Here is a 15,623-nt window from a genome sequence, read left to right as displayed (position 1 = left end):
CAATGCTTTCAACGTGAACGTAAATGACGCCCAGCCCTATTCGCGAACGACTTACATAAACAACGTAAAATTTTCAAAATTCGACGCGGGAACGACGTCCATACTTAACATTGGTACGCCGCATGTACGCCACCATATAGCAGGGGTAACTTTACGCCGGGAAAAGGCGTATCTGTACTGCGTCGGCCGGGCATACGTTCGTGAATTCGCGTATCTAGCTGATTTACATATTTCTAGGCGTAAATCAGCGTACACGCCCCTAGCGGCCAGCGTAAATATGCAGTTAAGATCCGACGGCATAAGAGACTTACGCCGGTCGTATCTAATACAAATCTATGCGTAACTGATTCTAAAAATCAGGCGCATAGATACGACGGCTCAGACTCAGAGATACGACGGCGTATCTCCTTTGAGAATCTGGGCCACAGTATCTAACAAAAATGAGTACACCCTTCAAATGTTTGTAAATATTTTATTATATCTGTAGCGCTATCCCCGGAGGAGCCGCTGATTAGATTTGGGATCGGCATATTTAAGTTACCTCTGTATTGTGTCTAGGGGTGATAATGGTGATGAGAGCAGTAATAGAATGTCCAGACCGTTGGCTGACGTTTTCAATGCTTTATTTTCTGGTCAAACACGACCAACAGGTCAACTTGAGGTAGACAGGATAGGTTGGTGAAGAAAGAATAACTTCGCAGAATCAGGCTATGGATAATGAAAACAGTCCTGCCTTCTATAATTGTATTTGTCTCGTCGCCCATTCCAGCCGGAGTGGGTACAGTGCCCCTGGACAGACCTCTCTCACAGGTCTGGCAGCCAAAGCGCCACTTAGAGCTTCTGGGAATGAAAAAGTCTCTGCCACGACTTGGCTCTAATTAAATTAAGATGTTATGGTGAGACCTCTGCCACAGGCCTAGTTCTTGAAGATTTGAATAGTAGAGCGAATCCTCCCAGTATGTCTTTTAGGGGTCACCGACTGACAGTCTGAATGTAACCTGTCAGTGTCCGGTCACCCAGATCCCCGATGGTTCGTTCAAGTCCTATTGGATCACCTGCCTCCGGGTTTTCCTCAGACCGATCCCCCACCAAACAGCACCCAGCTTGGGATCTTCTCAATAGAGATGGGAACCCAGTAAATCACTGGGGTCCCCTGGCAGCATCAGTTGCTCTGGGCCATGGGGGCCCAGAGTCAGAAACTCCGGCCTGGTAGGCCATAGGGGTGGGGCCCGTGATGTGCGCACACCCTAAAGGTGGGTGCCGCACCTGGAACCAGGAACCCGCGAAGAACCTCGAGCAATGGCCTCCGCCACAGAAATACCCCTCCCCAGCATGCTCCGTAAGGGAAAACTCCTCTAATTGGCTGCTGGGAAGAAGCGGCTCCGCCTGAACCCCTTTGGCGCCACCTCCTGCCCAGAGATGAGACTGCATCTCTGGAACACAGACTGACCAACAGGACAATCCAGATTTGGCGACAGCCAAATTTAACAAATCAATGAATGAGAGCAATATAACTCTCTCATTCCCCCACTAAATTTAATATAGCACCTGTACGAAAAGTACACAGGCGCTACATATCTTTTTATGTGACAACACTGAAGAAATGACACTTTGCTACAATGTAAAGTAGTGAGTGTACAGCTTGTATAACAGTGTAAATTTGCTGTCCCCTCAAAATAACTCAACACACAGCCATTAATGTCTAAACCACTGGCAACAAAAGTGAGTACACCCCTGTGTGAAAAGGTCCAAATTGGGCCCAATTAGCCATTCTCTCTCCCCGGTGTCATGTGACTTGTTAGTGTTACAAGGTTCAAGGTGTGAATGGGGAGCAGGTGTGCTAAATTTGGTGTTATCGCTCTCACTCTCTCATACTGGTCACTTTAAGAGAGGGGAGGAGCTGCACGGGACATGCTTCGGTTTGTTAACATCTGATCGCCTAGTCATTGGAAGTAGCGTTCACGTGGTAAAGGGCTGCTGTCATTGGCCCCTTACCCCATTCCGTGACGCACCGGGTCTGGAGGAAAATGTTTGTATTGCCGGATGCCGACAATAGCTTGCAGCCGCTAAGTACATTTAAATGCATTTTATTTCTTTAGAAATGTCAGCTTTGCTGCAGCAGGTTCTATACATGGTACAGGAAGACTAAGGGAACCCCCCAGGCAGGTGGAGTATAAGCCATGTGTGCATGGATGGTCCTCTGGTTTACAGTCAGGGATGATCAATGCAGCGGGAGGGATAGCTGTAAGCACCCCTGCATCCCTGCATGGCTTGACAGCCGTTTCTCCTTCTCTCTGTGCCACAGCTATCAGTGCTTACAGATATCCCTCCCACCACACCGATCATACCCAAATGTTTTATGTGTTCTCCTCCTCGGCCTCTGTTCTCCTCCTTTTCTGCCCCAAGTTCTTCTCCTCCGCCCCCCTTCTCCTCCATGCCACTGTTTTCTCCTTCTCTGCCCCACCTTGTCCCTCCGAATCCGGCTTCCCTCCTCTCCTGCCGGCTGTCGGGGGGATCTGTCAGGATGGACAGTGGAGGAAGGGGCTGATAAATATGTAATTTTACCGGCCCATTGTGTATTAGACATAGAGAGCGTTCGCTACCGATCGCAACTGTGTCCTGTAATAACTGAGCAAAGTAACCTGTGTGTTACTCTGCTTCAGTTTATGAATGAACAGGAGCCTCTGTCTCCTGTCCATTTATCTTCAATGCATCTGAGGCTGCAGAGAAAGGGACTGGAGAACCCATGTCCTCAGTCCCTTTATCGTAAAGGGGAGGTTTCAGGGATCTGTTTAGACCTCTGATATCTCACAAAAGCCCCCTGTTTTTTTATTAAAAAAAAAATTGCAAAAAGTATTGAAAAAATCAAATTGTAAAAAATACAATAAAAAAAGCTGACGACCCCCCGCGCTGACAACACTGTCCACTGCCCCAACCCCCCTTGTGAGAAAAAATAAAAACAAACAAAATTGTAAAGAAATAAATACATGAAAAAAAAAAATACCGACACCATCCACTGCCCTACTGACCCCAACCTCTGCACTACTGACACTGTCCACTGCTTCATACCTCCAAAGTGTAATTTCTTCAGTGTTGTCACATGAAAAGATATAATAAAATATTTACAAAAATGTGAGGGGTGTACTCACTTTTGTAAGATACTGTATTTGAACAACAGCAGCACTCACAATATTGTAAACAGCAATAAACCAAAAAAAAAAACAAAAAAAAAATGTTACATCCTCATGCATAAATCACTATGAATGATTTATTAAGCGACAACATCAGTAATGAAATACAAATTAATAAAACAAATGATTAGTCCATAGAAGGTGATTCACAATCAAGTGCAGACATCCTCCAGTTCTTAATTGGTGCAATACCCAGTGCTATCCAAAGGAAATAAGGGCAAATATATCCTCTTACCAGATTCTGGTACCTCTTAAGGACTGTACTTGCATCAGTGAACTTAACCTCACACTTCAGGTTTCCTAGCCACCTTGTGGATATCACTGATGGAAAAAACCATAGCTATACATCCTTAGAGAACAAAAGCAATGTTAAAACAGGCATTAGGAAAACACAACATCCATCTTAAACCCGCCACGGGTGCCACAACGTTACCACTGCTTCCTTGCCCAGCCTGATGTACGTTACATCCGAATGGACTTCTTCTGTTGCACTGCTGTCAGAAACCATAAATCAGACCGAAACAGAAGTGCAGTTAAAATCACACTTGTTTATTAACCACTTCCATAACGGGCCTATTTTGGCACTTCTCTCCTACATGCAAAAATCATAATTTTTTTGCTAGAAAATTACTCAGAACCCTCAAACACTATTAGGTAGATTCAGGTACAATGGTGTTAATTTAGGGCGGCGTAGCGTAGCGTAGCTACGCCGCCGTAAATTAGCTAGGCTAGTAATGATTCTCCATATACTTACCTGCTAATTTACAGTGGCGTAGCCTAAAACGAGCGGGCGTAAGGGTGCCTAATTCAAATGGGTTTGGGGGGGGGGGGGTGTGTTTCATGGTAATGAGGCTTGACCTCAAGTTTTTGACATTTTTTGTCACTGCGCATGTGCCGGGCGACTACATTTCCCAGTGTGCATTGCGGCTAAGTACGCCGTACGGGCCTATTGATTTCGACGTGGACGTAAACAACGTAAATCCCGATTTGCGGACGACTTACGCAAATGACGTAAAAAATTCGAATTTCGCGGCGGGAACGGCTGCCATACTTAACATTACTATTCCACTAGAGGCTAGCACTAACTTTACGCGGCCTATCTCTTACGTAAACGGCGTAAAAGTACTGCGTCGGCCTGGCGTACATTCGTGAATCGGCGTATCCCCTCATTTACATAATCTACGCCGGCCGCAATGGAAGCGCCACCTAGCGGCCATCCGAAAAATTGCAATGATATGTTTAAGCATATCTCTGTTTGAGCATACGCTTAAACATACGGCGGCGTAGATTCTGAGTTAGGCCGGCTTATCTACTGATAAGTAGGGGTGCAACGGATCAAAAAACTCACGGATCGGATCGATCCTCGGATCAGGAGTCACGGATCGGATCATTTTCGGATCAGCAAAAAAAAAAAAAACACAAATCTTGTTACGTCCACCAGAGTTTTAGATTTCACGGTTATTTTTAACACAAAACGGAGCTTATGTGCTTAAATACAGTGTTTGGAAATCCGACAGGCTGTTTATTGCTAATGTGACAGAACACCTCTGATTTTCACATTAAATTTAACATTTAAACAGTCCGTCTGATTTACAAATACTGTATTTAAGCATATAAGCTCAGTTTTGTGATGAAAATAACTGAATCTAAAACTCTGATGGGTGTAATAAAAGATGTCCACTTTCCCCCTAATCACTATCATTACTGTGGATCCTCTTACAGATCACACTCTTGTACAGTGCACACAGGAAAAAAAGCAGGGGGCATATCCATCCTCAATCGCACAGGGAGGGGGGGTTTCTTGTATAGAAAGGGGGGGTTGGGTATATCCTCGTACAGATGACACATTGATCTCCTCTGCAGGGATGCTCCCAGATGTCAGAGTTGATGGACACACAGTCCCTACCTTTCCTGTAGCTGCCGGTGGATGATCCTGCGCTGTCTGCTTTAGTCCGCACCATTTGCGCGCTGAGGCGGGGAGGCGTGTCACGCTGTGCTCTGGGCTCTGACAAGCACACGGGGGTGGAGCAAGATGGCCGCCGCTCCGGAGCTAGGCCGAAGCCGGGGACTTTCCTACGGCCGAGGCTCAGAGCGCTCCGCGGATCGCGTGGTGTGCCGATCCGAGCGGGGTGACCCGTTCGGATCACGGATCGGTGACGATCCGTTGCACCCCTACTGATAAGCCACCCTAACTCTTTGTGAATCTACCTACATATATGTTTTTTTTAGCAGACACCCTAGGGAATAAAATGGTGGTCATTGCAACTTTTTATCTTGCACGGTATTTGCGCAATCATTTTTCAAACGCCTTTTTTTGGGGAAAAAAACGGTTTCATGAATTAAAAAATAACAAAACAGTAAAGTTAGCCCAATTTTGTATAATGTGAAAGATGAAGTTACGCTGAGTAAATAGATACCTAACATGTCACGCTTTAAAAATTGCGCACACTCATGGAATGGCGCCAAACTTCAGTACTTAAAAATCTCCATAGGCGTCGCTTATTTTTTTTTTTTTTACAGGTTTCCAGTTTAGAGTTACAGAGGAGGTCTAGTGCTAGAATTGTTGCTGGCACTCTAACACACGCGGCAATACCTCACATGTGTGGTTTGAATAGCGTTTACATATGTGAGCGGGACTTACGTGTGTGTTCGCTTCTAAGCGCGAGCTACCGCGGACAGGGGCGTTTAAAAAAGAAAAAAAAAATGTTTTATTTTATTTTACTTAATTTATTTTATTTTTACACATTTTTTTACATTTTTTTTTTTATCACTTTTATTCCTATTACAAGGAATGTAAACATCCCTTGTAATAGGAATGGTTCGTGACAGGTACTCTTTATGGAGAGATGCGGGGTCAATAAGATCCCACATCTCTCCTCCAGGCTGGAAAGCATGAAATCGTGAAAAAAAAAATCACGGATCTCATGCTTTCAGACGCGATTGCGGCTTTGTTTATATTTCGGTACCCGGGCGTGACGTCATAACATCGCGCCTGGGCCTCCAACGATCATAGAGATGACTGGTGACCATATGGTCACCAGTCATCTCTACGCCTCCCACCGGGCGCCGGCAGATAATTTCTCCGGGTCTCCGATGGCACGGGAGACCCCGGAGAAGCACCGGATGGTGGCCAGAGGGGGTGGACGTCCCCTCCCGTCGCCTATAAGAACGATCAAGCAGGTATGATTGTTCCTATGGTGCACAGGATCGCCAGCTGAAGAGATGGATATCTGAATGATGCCTGTAGCTGCAGGCATATTTCAGATATCCCCACTGAAAGTCCAGGACGTCGTATGACGTCCTTGGGCGGGAAGTGGTTAATAATAATAATAATAATAATAATAATAATAATAGTAAAAGGTAAACAGAGCAATGTAGTCAAATCATAGCCAGAGTTCGGTAACTGAAATGGATAGTCAGACAAGCCAAGATGTCAGGGAGCCAGAGATCAGCGTACTACAGGACAGGCCAGGGAATCGGGGAAACCTGGAGAATCGGCGTAGCGGAACAGTAAACAGGACCAGGAACCAGAAGGGACCTCAGCCAAGCAAGTCTTCAATGGGTACACAGGAGAAAGTCTCAGAATGTGTTTGACCAAGGTGAAGGCAGAGAGGGACTGAACTGTAACCAGCAGGACTGATGAACAGGATATCATCATCAGGTGAGTCACTGTGGAAAAGATTGGAGCTGGCAATTAACCGACAGCTGAGCGGCCTGCTCTGAGAAGGAAGGGCTGAGCTCAGCCCTGACAACTGCCTCATCATTACTGATGTTGTCACTTAAGTTATTCATAGTGATTTATGCATAAGGATAAGGAAGGTCACAATAGCGCTTGTATCACTGATCTTGTATTGTTTGTACCAACATCCAGGAACCAAAACTTACCTTCCCCATATAGTTAGAAAACAAAAATCGGTGAAACCAGGGCCATCTTAATGGCATCATGGGCCCCTGGGCAATGTAAAGCTCTGGGGCCCCTACACTGGAGACAGTGCAGGTAAACAGACAACAAGTAGGTAGGAGGCAAACAAGCAGAGCTTCCCTTTTGGGTGGAGCTTGGCAATAACTACATGAACAATCATTCTGTACAGAGAAGAAACAGTGGGGAAAATACTACATACATAAAGTAACAAAGCTGTCCTGTGCATATAATATATCTGCTAGATTGATGCCACCCCAGCACTATGGCCCCTCTACGCTCTAGATATCCCCCCAGCACTCTGACCCCTCTAAACCCCAGATATGCCCACAGCACTCTGACCCCACTACACCCCAGATATCCCCCCCCCCCCAGCACTCTGACCCTTCTACTTCCCAGATGTCCCCCCATCACTCTGACCCCTTTACACCCCAGATGTCCCCCCCAGAACTGTAACCATATACCATAAGATACCCCTTGTATTGTGACCCCACTAAATCCATGATACCTCCTACACTGTGGCCATTCTACATCCCATCCTTCGAGTCCCAAGCATTCAAGCTGCATGGGGTGGGGTCAGAGCATCACTGGCGCTCCGGCTCTGCCCCACACTGCTGGCTGTGAAATAATAGGTATCATTCTGCACAGCAGGACACACTGCTGCCAGCCTGCCTCTCCTGTGTATCCATCACTCTCAGTACCAAATTTTGGGGCAGCATGGGCTCAAGGACCAGCTGCTTTGGGGAAAGGCAGGGGCCCCCCATGCAGCTAGGGCCCCTTGTGCATCAACATTTTATTAAAAACCCATAAAGAAATAAAATATATTGTACTCAGAAATAAAGTGCCTGTCCGGCACCTGGAATAATCTGCCAATGTTTGTTTGAAGTCACCACAGCTCCGATCCACACTGGAGCCAGCATCCGTTTAAAATTGCATAAGTGATGAGGCACCAGAAGTTCTTATCCCTACACATTTCGTCACATCCAGAACTCTTTATGAGCACTTTAGGGGTCTATTAGACCCCTGATGTCTCTCCTGCCCTTCAAAGCAGCTGATCCAACAAAGCTTTTACAGCCGGCTGCTTTCCAGCTAGGAAATTATGGCTCAGGAACCAGAAGTGACACAATCCTTCATTCTCTTGATTTGTCATAGAAGAGATAGGGGATGGATGTTCCTCCATCTTCTCTATGGGCAGCCATCCGAACGGGATCCCTGGATGAATGGGAAAGCCCAGGATATGGCGTGGGTGTTGTGAAGGGAGTTCCTGTAAATTCGATCAGACGGCTGTAAAGCCACTCAGATCACTTTAATTGATGGGAAATTGCCTCCTTGGAAAAAAAAATGCAGCTATGATCCTGGCACTGGCGTAGGAAGGGGGGGGGGCAGGGGGTGCTGTTGCACCGGGCGAACCATTTAGGGGGGCGACTTTCCGTGCCTCCTCCTAATTTTAATTTCCCGTGTCACCGCGACGCGGATGTTCCGAGCGGCCAGCGGCCACCATGTGTAATGTCCAGCCGCCAGCGCCCTGTGATTGGGCATATGGGGGTCATGTGAGGAGTGGGGCTGGAAGTCCCGCCTCCGCACATGACCGCCATACGCCCAATCACAGAGCGCCGGGAAACTCTGAACATGGCGGCGGGAGACGGCAGGTGCTGAAAGTGTGAGCCGCCGTCTTCCCCTCCGCTCTGGTGCTCTGCGGTACGGCGCTGTCTGTGTGGAGGGAGCGCATGGAGCGGGCTGCGCGTGGATGGCGCTGGCGGCCGGCGGGGGAGAGAGTCGGGACTCAGTCTGAAGCAATTCTGTCAGACAGAGAGGTAAGGAGGACTCTGAGGAGGATGGATTTTCACCAAGCTGGGGGAGGGGGGGGGGGGGTTTGCGAGTATTGCAGGACTTCTACTGTCATGGTCAGTGTCATCATGGTCAGTGTCATCATGGTCAGTATGGTCAGTGTCATGGTCAGTGTCATCATGGTCAGTGTCATCATGGTCAGTGTCATCATGGTCAGTATGGTCAGTGTCATGGTCAGTGTCATCATGGTCAGTGTCATCATGGTCAGTGTCATCATGGTCAGTGTCATCATGGTCAGTATGGTCAGTGTCATCATGGTCAGTATGGTCAGTGTCATCATGGTCAGTGTCATCATGGTCAGTGTCATCATGGTCAGTGTCATCATGGTCAGTGTCATCATGGTCAGTATGGTCAGTGTCATGGTCAGTGTCAGTATGGTCAGTGTCATCATGGTCAGTGTCATCATGGTCAGTGTCAATATGGTCAGTATGGTCAGTGTCATCATGGTCAGTGTCATCATGGTCAGTGTCATCATGGTCAGTGTCATCATGGTCAGTGTCATCATGGTCAGTGTCATGGTCATGGTCAGTGTCATGGTCATGGTCAGTGTCATGGTCAGTGTCATCATGGTCAGTATGGTCAGTGTCATGGTCAGTGTCATGGTCAGTGTCATGGTCAGTGTCATCATGGTCAGTGTCATCATGGTCAGTGTCATCATGGTCAGTGTCATCATGGTCAGTGTCATCATGGTCAGTGTCATGGTCAGTGTCATGATCAGTGTCATGGTCATGGTCAGTGTCATCATGGTCAGTGTCATCATGGTCAGTGTCATCATGGTCAGTGTCATCATGGTCAGTGTCATCATGGTCAGTGTCATCATGGTCAGTGTCATCATGGTCAGTGTCATCATGGTCAGTGTCATGGTCAGTGTCATGATCAGTGTCATGGTCATGGTCAGTGTCATCATGGTCAGTGTCATGGTCAGTGTCATCATGGTCAGTGTCATCATGGTCAGTGTCAGTATGGTCAGTGTCATCATGGTCAGTGTCATCATGATCAGTGTCATGGTCATGGTCAGTGTCATCATGGTCAGTGTCATCATGGTCAGTGTCATGGTCAGTGTCATCATGGTCAGTGTCATGGTCATGGTCAGTGTCATCATGGTCAGTGTCATCATGGTCAGTGTCATCATGGTCAGTGTCATCATGGTCAGTGTCATCATGGTCAGTGTCATGGTCAGTGTCATGGTCATGGTCAGTGTCATGGTCATGGTCAGTGTCATCATGGTCAGTGTCATCATGGTCAGTGTCATCATGGTCAGTGTCATCATGGTCAGTGTCATGGTCATGGTCAGTGTCATCATGGTCAGTGTCATCATGGTCAGTGTCATGGTCATGGTCAGTGTCATCATGGTCAGTGTCAAGGTCAGTGTCATTGTAGGTGTCTGGTCAGTGCAGGTGTTGGGGGTCAGTACCATTACCGGTTGAACTTTCACATATACACGATCGGCGGCTCTATAGCCTGCCAATTGTGTATATGTGCTGGCTGCGTGCCCCCCTACCCCCCTCCAGTACTGCCGCCGCCCCCCCTCCTGACCCCTCACCTTCAATCCCGGGATCCGCTGCCCCATCTGCGGCCCGGGACCGGCTCGGGAGGGTGTCAGGAGGTAAGATGGGAGGGAGACCAGCATCTTCCTCCTTGCTGATCTCCCTCCAGGCTGTGAATGCAGAAGTGATGTGTATTACATCCGCATTCACCTGTCAGTCATCTGGCTGCTATAGCCAGAGAGAAGAAGCAGATCTGTGCTTCATCAGCTTCTTTTGGGGTCCCCAGGTGACATTAGGGGTCCTAGAGACCCCTAATGTCTCCATAAAGAGGACCTGTCAGTGTACCTGTGCTATTATATAGGGGGATTTTTATCCCCCTATGTAATAGCAATGACATAAAGTGTAAAAAAACATAAAAAGAGGGAAAAAAATAAGTAACTATAAAAAAAAGTGGATGTTTATATAGGGGGGGGGGGGCGAATTTTTTTTTTTGCCCCGGGCGCCCATAACTCTGGTTACGCCACTGGATCCTGGTATAACAACTTTCTACCCTGGACGTTTCTATATGTACGCTGGACTGTAAGTGGTTAAAGTGGACCTTAACTCAAAAAGTGAAGATTAGCTATCTTATAGAGGACCTCTAGAAGTATTAATTACAGTGGGGATCGAAAGTTTGGGCACCCCAGGTAAAAATTTGTATTATTGTGCATAACAAAGCCAAGGAAAGATGGAAAAATCTCCAAAAGGCATCAAATTACAGATTAGACATTCTTATAATATGTCAAAAAAAAAAAAGATTTTATTTCCATCATTTACACTTCCAAAATTACAGAAAACAAAAAAATGGCATCTTCAAAAGTTTGGGCACCCTGCAGAGTTAATATCTTGTACTGCCTCCTTTGGCAAGTATCACAGCTTGTAAACGCTTTTTGTAGCCAGCCAAGAGTCTTTCAATTCTTGTTTGAGGTATCTTTGCCCATTCTTCCTTACAAAAGTCTTCCAGTTCTTTGAGATTTCTGGGCTGTCTGTCACGCACTGCTCTTTTAAGGTCGATCCATAGATTTTCAATTATGTTGAGGTCAGGAGATTGTGAAGGCCATGGCAAAACCTTCAGTTTATGCCTCTTTATGTAATCCCCCGTGGATTTTGAGGTGTGTTTAGGATCATTATCCATTTGTAGAAGGCATCCTCTCTTTAACTTCAGCTTTTTCACAGATGGCATCAAGTTACCATCCAAAATTTGCTGAAATTCTATTGAATCAATTTTTCCTTCTACTCGTGAAATGTTCCCTGTGCCACTGGCTGAAATACAACCCCAAGCATGATTGATCCACCCCCATGCTTAACAGTTGGACAGAGGTTCTTTTCATTAAATTATGTGCCCTTTCTTCTCCAAACGTACCTTTGCTCATTCCGGCCAAAAAGTTATATTTTAACCTCATCGGTCCACAGAACTTGTTTCCAAAATGCATCAGGCTTGTCTATATGTTCATTTGCAAAGTTTAAACGCTGATTTTTGTGGTGAGGACATAGAAGAGGTTTTCTTCTGATGACTCTTCCATGAAGACCATATTTGTACAAGTATCTCTTTATAGTGGAATAGTGTACCACAACTCCAGTGTCTGCCAGATCTTTCTGGAGGGATCGTGCAGTCAAACGTGGGTTTTGAATTGCTTTTCTCACAATCCTGCGAGCTGTTCTGTCTGATACTTTTCTTGATCTTCCAGATCTTGCTTTAACTTCCACTGTTCCTGATGACTGCCATTTCTTAATTACATTCCGAACAGAGGATATTGACATCTGAAAACGCTTTGCTATCTTCTTATAGCCTTCTCCAGCTTTGTGAGCGTCAACTATTTTCAGTTTCAGTTTTCTAGACAACTGCTTAGAAGAACCCATGGTGCTGATTGTTGGGGCAAGGTCAGATGAGTCTGGGCATTTAAAACCTTTGAGATTGACATCACCTGGTCTTCCCAGACAATGATTGAGAACAATCCATGACACTGGCAGGTCTCAGCTTTGCAAAGGGGCAGTGCATGCTATAATTTCTGCAGGGTGCCCAAACTTTTGCAGACGCCATTTTTTTGTTTTCTGTAATTTTGAAAGTGTAAATGATGGAAATAAAATCTAACTTTTTTTGACATATTATAAGAATGTCTAATCTGTAATTTGATGCCTTTTGGAGATTTTTCCATCTTTCCTTGGCTTCGTTATGCACATTAATACAAATTTTTACCTGGGGTGCCCAAACTTTCGATCCCCACTGTATGTGCAAGCATTACCCTGAAAAATCACTAAAGATAGCAGTACATTTCCTGAATCCCTTATGTCTGCAGTTTGGGATCATTCAATGCCCTGCTGTCTCTGAATGATAGTGTCACCAGGCAGAAGCAAGTTCCAGAGACAAGCCGAGGTTAGGGCTGGTAGCGCTATCCCCAGGTCAAGCAATCTGGATCGGTAACAGGAAACTGGCACATGATAGACGGGAAATGCTATAGATAAGATAGCAACTGGCCAGTGCAACATCTCAGTTTAAATAGCCATTTTGGTGCCAGTATTAGTGGCGTGTGTGCACGCCCCTTCACCTGCACATCTGTATGGGCCTTGGAACTTCGCAGGGTTTCCATGACACCCATTGACTTGTATGGGGAGAGGCCAGTTCAAAAGCCTGACAACACTGGACCCTACTCTTAAATTTGTTTTCTGTCTTTCTTTCTTTCTTTCTTACCTTAAAATTATAATGTTATCACAATAATCATATTGTACAAGCAGAAATTAATAAATATTTTTTTCTTTTAGGCAAATCTCAGTGGAATGACCCAGATAGTAAATTCTGGAGTAGCCAAGAATATGGAAGATACATTTCTTTGGAGGCTACAGCTTACGCCCTGCTGACTCTCCTGCAAATAGAGGAGTATGATCTGGCAGATTCTGTTGCTCAATGGCTAATTAGATCGCATGTTGATGGCGAGCAGTATGGAACAACACAGGTGAGTACGACATCAGATACCTGCTTGCTTAAAGTTGAACTCTAGGCAAACATTTATATATACAGATAACATACAAATTTAGAAGATGTTTTAACTGCTAAAGGATTTATATTTCTGTCCATCCAGATTTACACATATTGGGCCAGATTCTCAAAAGAGATACGACGGTGTATCTCAGGAAACACCGTCGTATCTCTGTTTTTGGCCCCGGGTATCTATGCGTATAATTCCTAGAATCATTTTCGCATAGATACGGCGTAGATCTGACAGGTGTAAGTCACTTGTAAGTCAGATGTAATTCGACACTGGCCGCTAGGTGGCGTTTACGTTCAGTTCTCATTTGACTATGCAAATGAGCCTGACACGCCGATTCCCAAACGAATTTGCGCCGCGTCGTCGTCGTTTACGTCGTTTCCGTAAACGTAAGGTATCCCCTGCTATATGAGGGGTAACCTTACGCCAGTCCGCCGTATGCCATGTTAAGTATGGCGTCGGGTCAGCGTCATCTTTTTCCGTCGGTTACGTCGTTTTACTAAGTCGTTCGCGAATACGACTTTACGTCAATGACGCTCACGTCGGCGTCATTGACGTTTTCCGTCGTGAGCTGGAGCATGCGCATTGGGCTATTTTTCTGCCCGGCGCATGCGCAGTTCGATCGGCGCGGGGGCGCCCTTAATTTGAATACAAGCCACCCCCTTTGAATTACGCGGCCATACGCCAGGCCATTTACACTACGCCGCCGCAAATTACGGAGCAAGTGCTTGGAGAATACGGCACTTGCTCCAGTAAGTTGCGGTGGCGTGGTGTAAATGGCTTACACTACGCCAACGCGGGATGTATGAGAATCTGGCCCATTGTAATTATATCCATCATGAGATTTACACAGTCTTGGCACATAGCAGTCTGGCAGAATGAGACACCTGATTTTTCTCTGCTGTAGTTTTTTTTTCACTTCCCTTTTACTGTGTGATCCATTTTGCTGATTTTTTAATACTCCCCCCCCCCCCCCAGAGGATCCAGCATTGCTCTGCAGAGATCCTCTTGTTCTCTGCCACCTCTCAGTCCCGCACCGCTGTATTGATGATTACATCATCAAGAAGCCCACCGGCTCTTCCTGGCTTAGCTGGCACACCTCCTGATGATGACGATCAACTTGGGTACATTCTGCCTACCCATACGTGATTCGAATCTCTGCTGAAAAATGTTTATAAATAATTCAGAAATGTAGTATTCTGTGTTTATGTAGCTGCCTGGAGTCTAAAAAAAGATGAGATGAACCTAGAGTAGTTTTAATGCCCCCTGCCCTATAAAGCTAAATTATTTTCAATCATAATCATGAATAAATTAAGCATTAAGCAAATAATAATTGACAAAATACATAGACAGTGACAGTTCTAGTCAGTGTAGTGTAGTGTCCCCTTTTGATGGTTCTCGGGGTAGAAGTTTCCTCTAAAGCCCCATACACACTATCAGTTTTCCTGATGGTTTTCTCTTCAGGTTTACCAAAACCATCTAATATGAGGTCAAACCTTAAGCGTTTCAATTTGAATGCAATCAGGCAGGTCCTTGTACTACATGGTTTTGGTAAACATGAAGAGAAAACCATCAGGAAAACTGATAGTGTGTATGGGGCTTTACATTGGAAGTAAGTGGAATAGTGGCCCTTCACACTGGTGGGATAAGGACCTCCTCACTTTTGTAATCAGTGGGAAAAATGTCCTTGTTACAGACAACTAAAAAATTGCTTTTTTTACACCACTGACAGTGATGTTAGTGGTTACTTGAGAGACACAAGGCGAGGCTCAACTTTTTCTATTAGAATGACACGGTTGTGATCTGCCAAAACAATTCAGGCACCATTAGGACGAAAATCAGTAGGAAACTATTCCTTGCTCATGAAACCCCTAGCAATTCTTTTCGAGAAAGTTTAATGTGGTGGTTACTTTTTTCACAAGAATGACAAATTTGTGTCCTGCCAAAACTATGCAGGCACCATTAAGGAGAAGATCATTCAGACACTGTTCCCTGCTGAAGGAACCCCTAGCAATCTCTAGAGGAAGCTTAAAGTGGATGTAAACCCACTCTCATCCATTCTAAACTACTGCCATAGTGCTGATCTATAAGGATATAGATGCCTCCTGCATGTATCCTTACCTGTCAAATATCTCCCCTCTGTCTGTTATAAGAA

The 15,623-nt window shown here is 45.7% G+C and overlaps 1 protein-coding gene across 1 annotated transcript in view; it reads left to right on the top strand.

The window, feature by feature from the left end:
* The window catches only part of LOC120933439 (complement C3-like), a 235,993-nt gene that overhangs the window by 172,283 nt on the left and 48,087 nt on the right, over positions 1-15,623 (top strand). The window contains exon 29 of the mRNA XM_040346656.1: positions 13,245-13,435. Within this exon, the coding sequence (XP_040202590.1) occupies positions 13,245-13,435 (191 nt within the window). The remainder of the gene's footprint in view (positions 1-13,244; positions 13,436-15,623) is intronic.

Source organism: Rana temporaria, chromosome 3 (genome assembly GCF_905171775.1).
Source record: "Rana temporaria chromosome 3, aRanTem1.1, whole genome shotgun sequence".
Taxonomy (NCBI): domain Eukaryota; kingdom Metazoa; phylum Chordata; class Amphibia; order Anura; family Ranidae; genus Rana; species Rana temporaria.
Note: the sequence above shows the minus strand (reverse complement) of the source record. Positions and strands in the feature narration are given on the sequence as shown.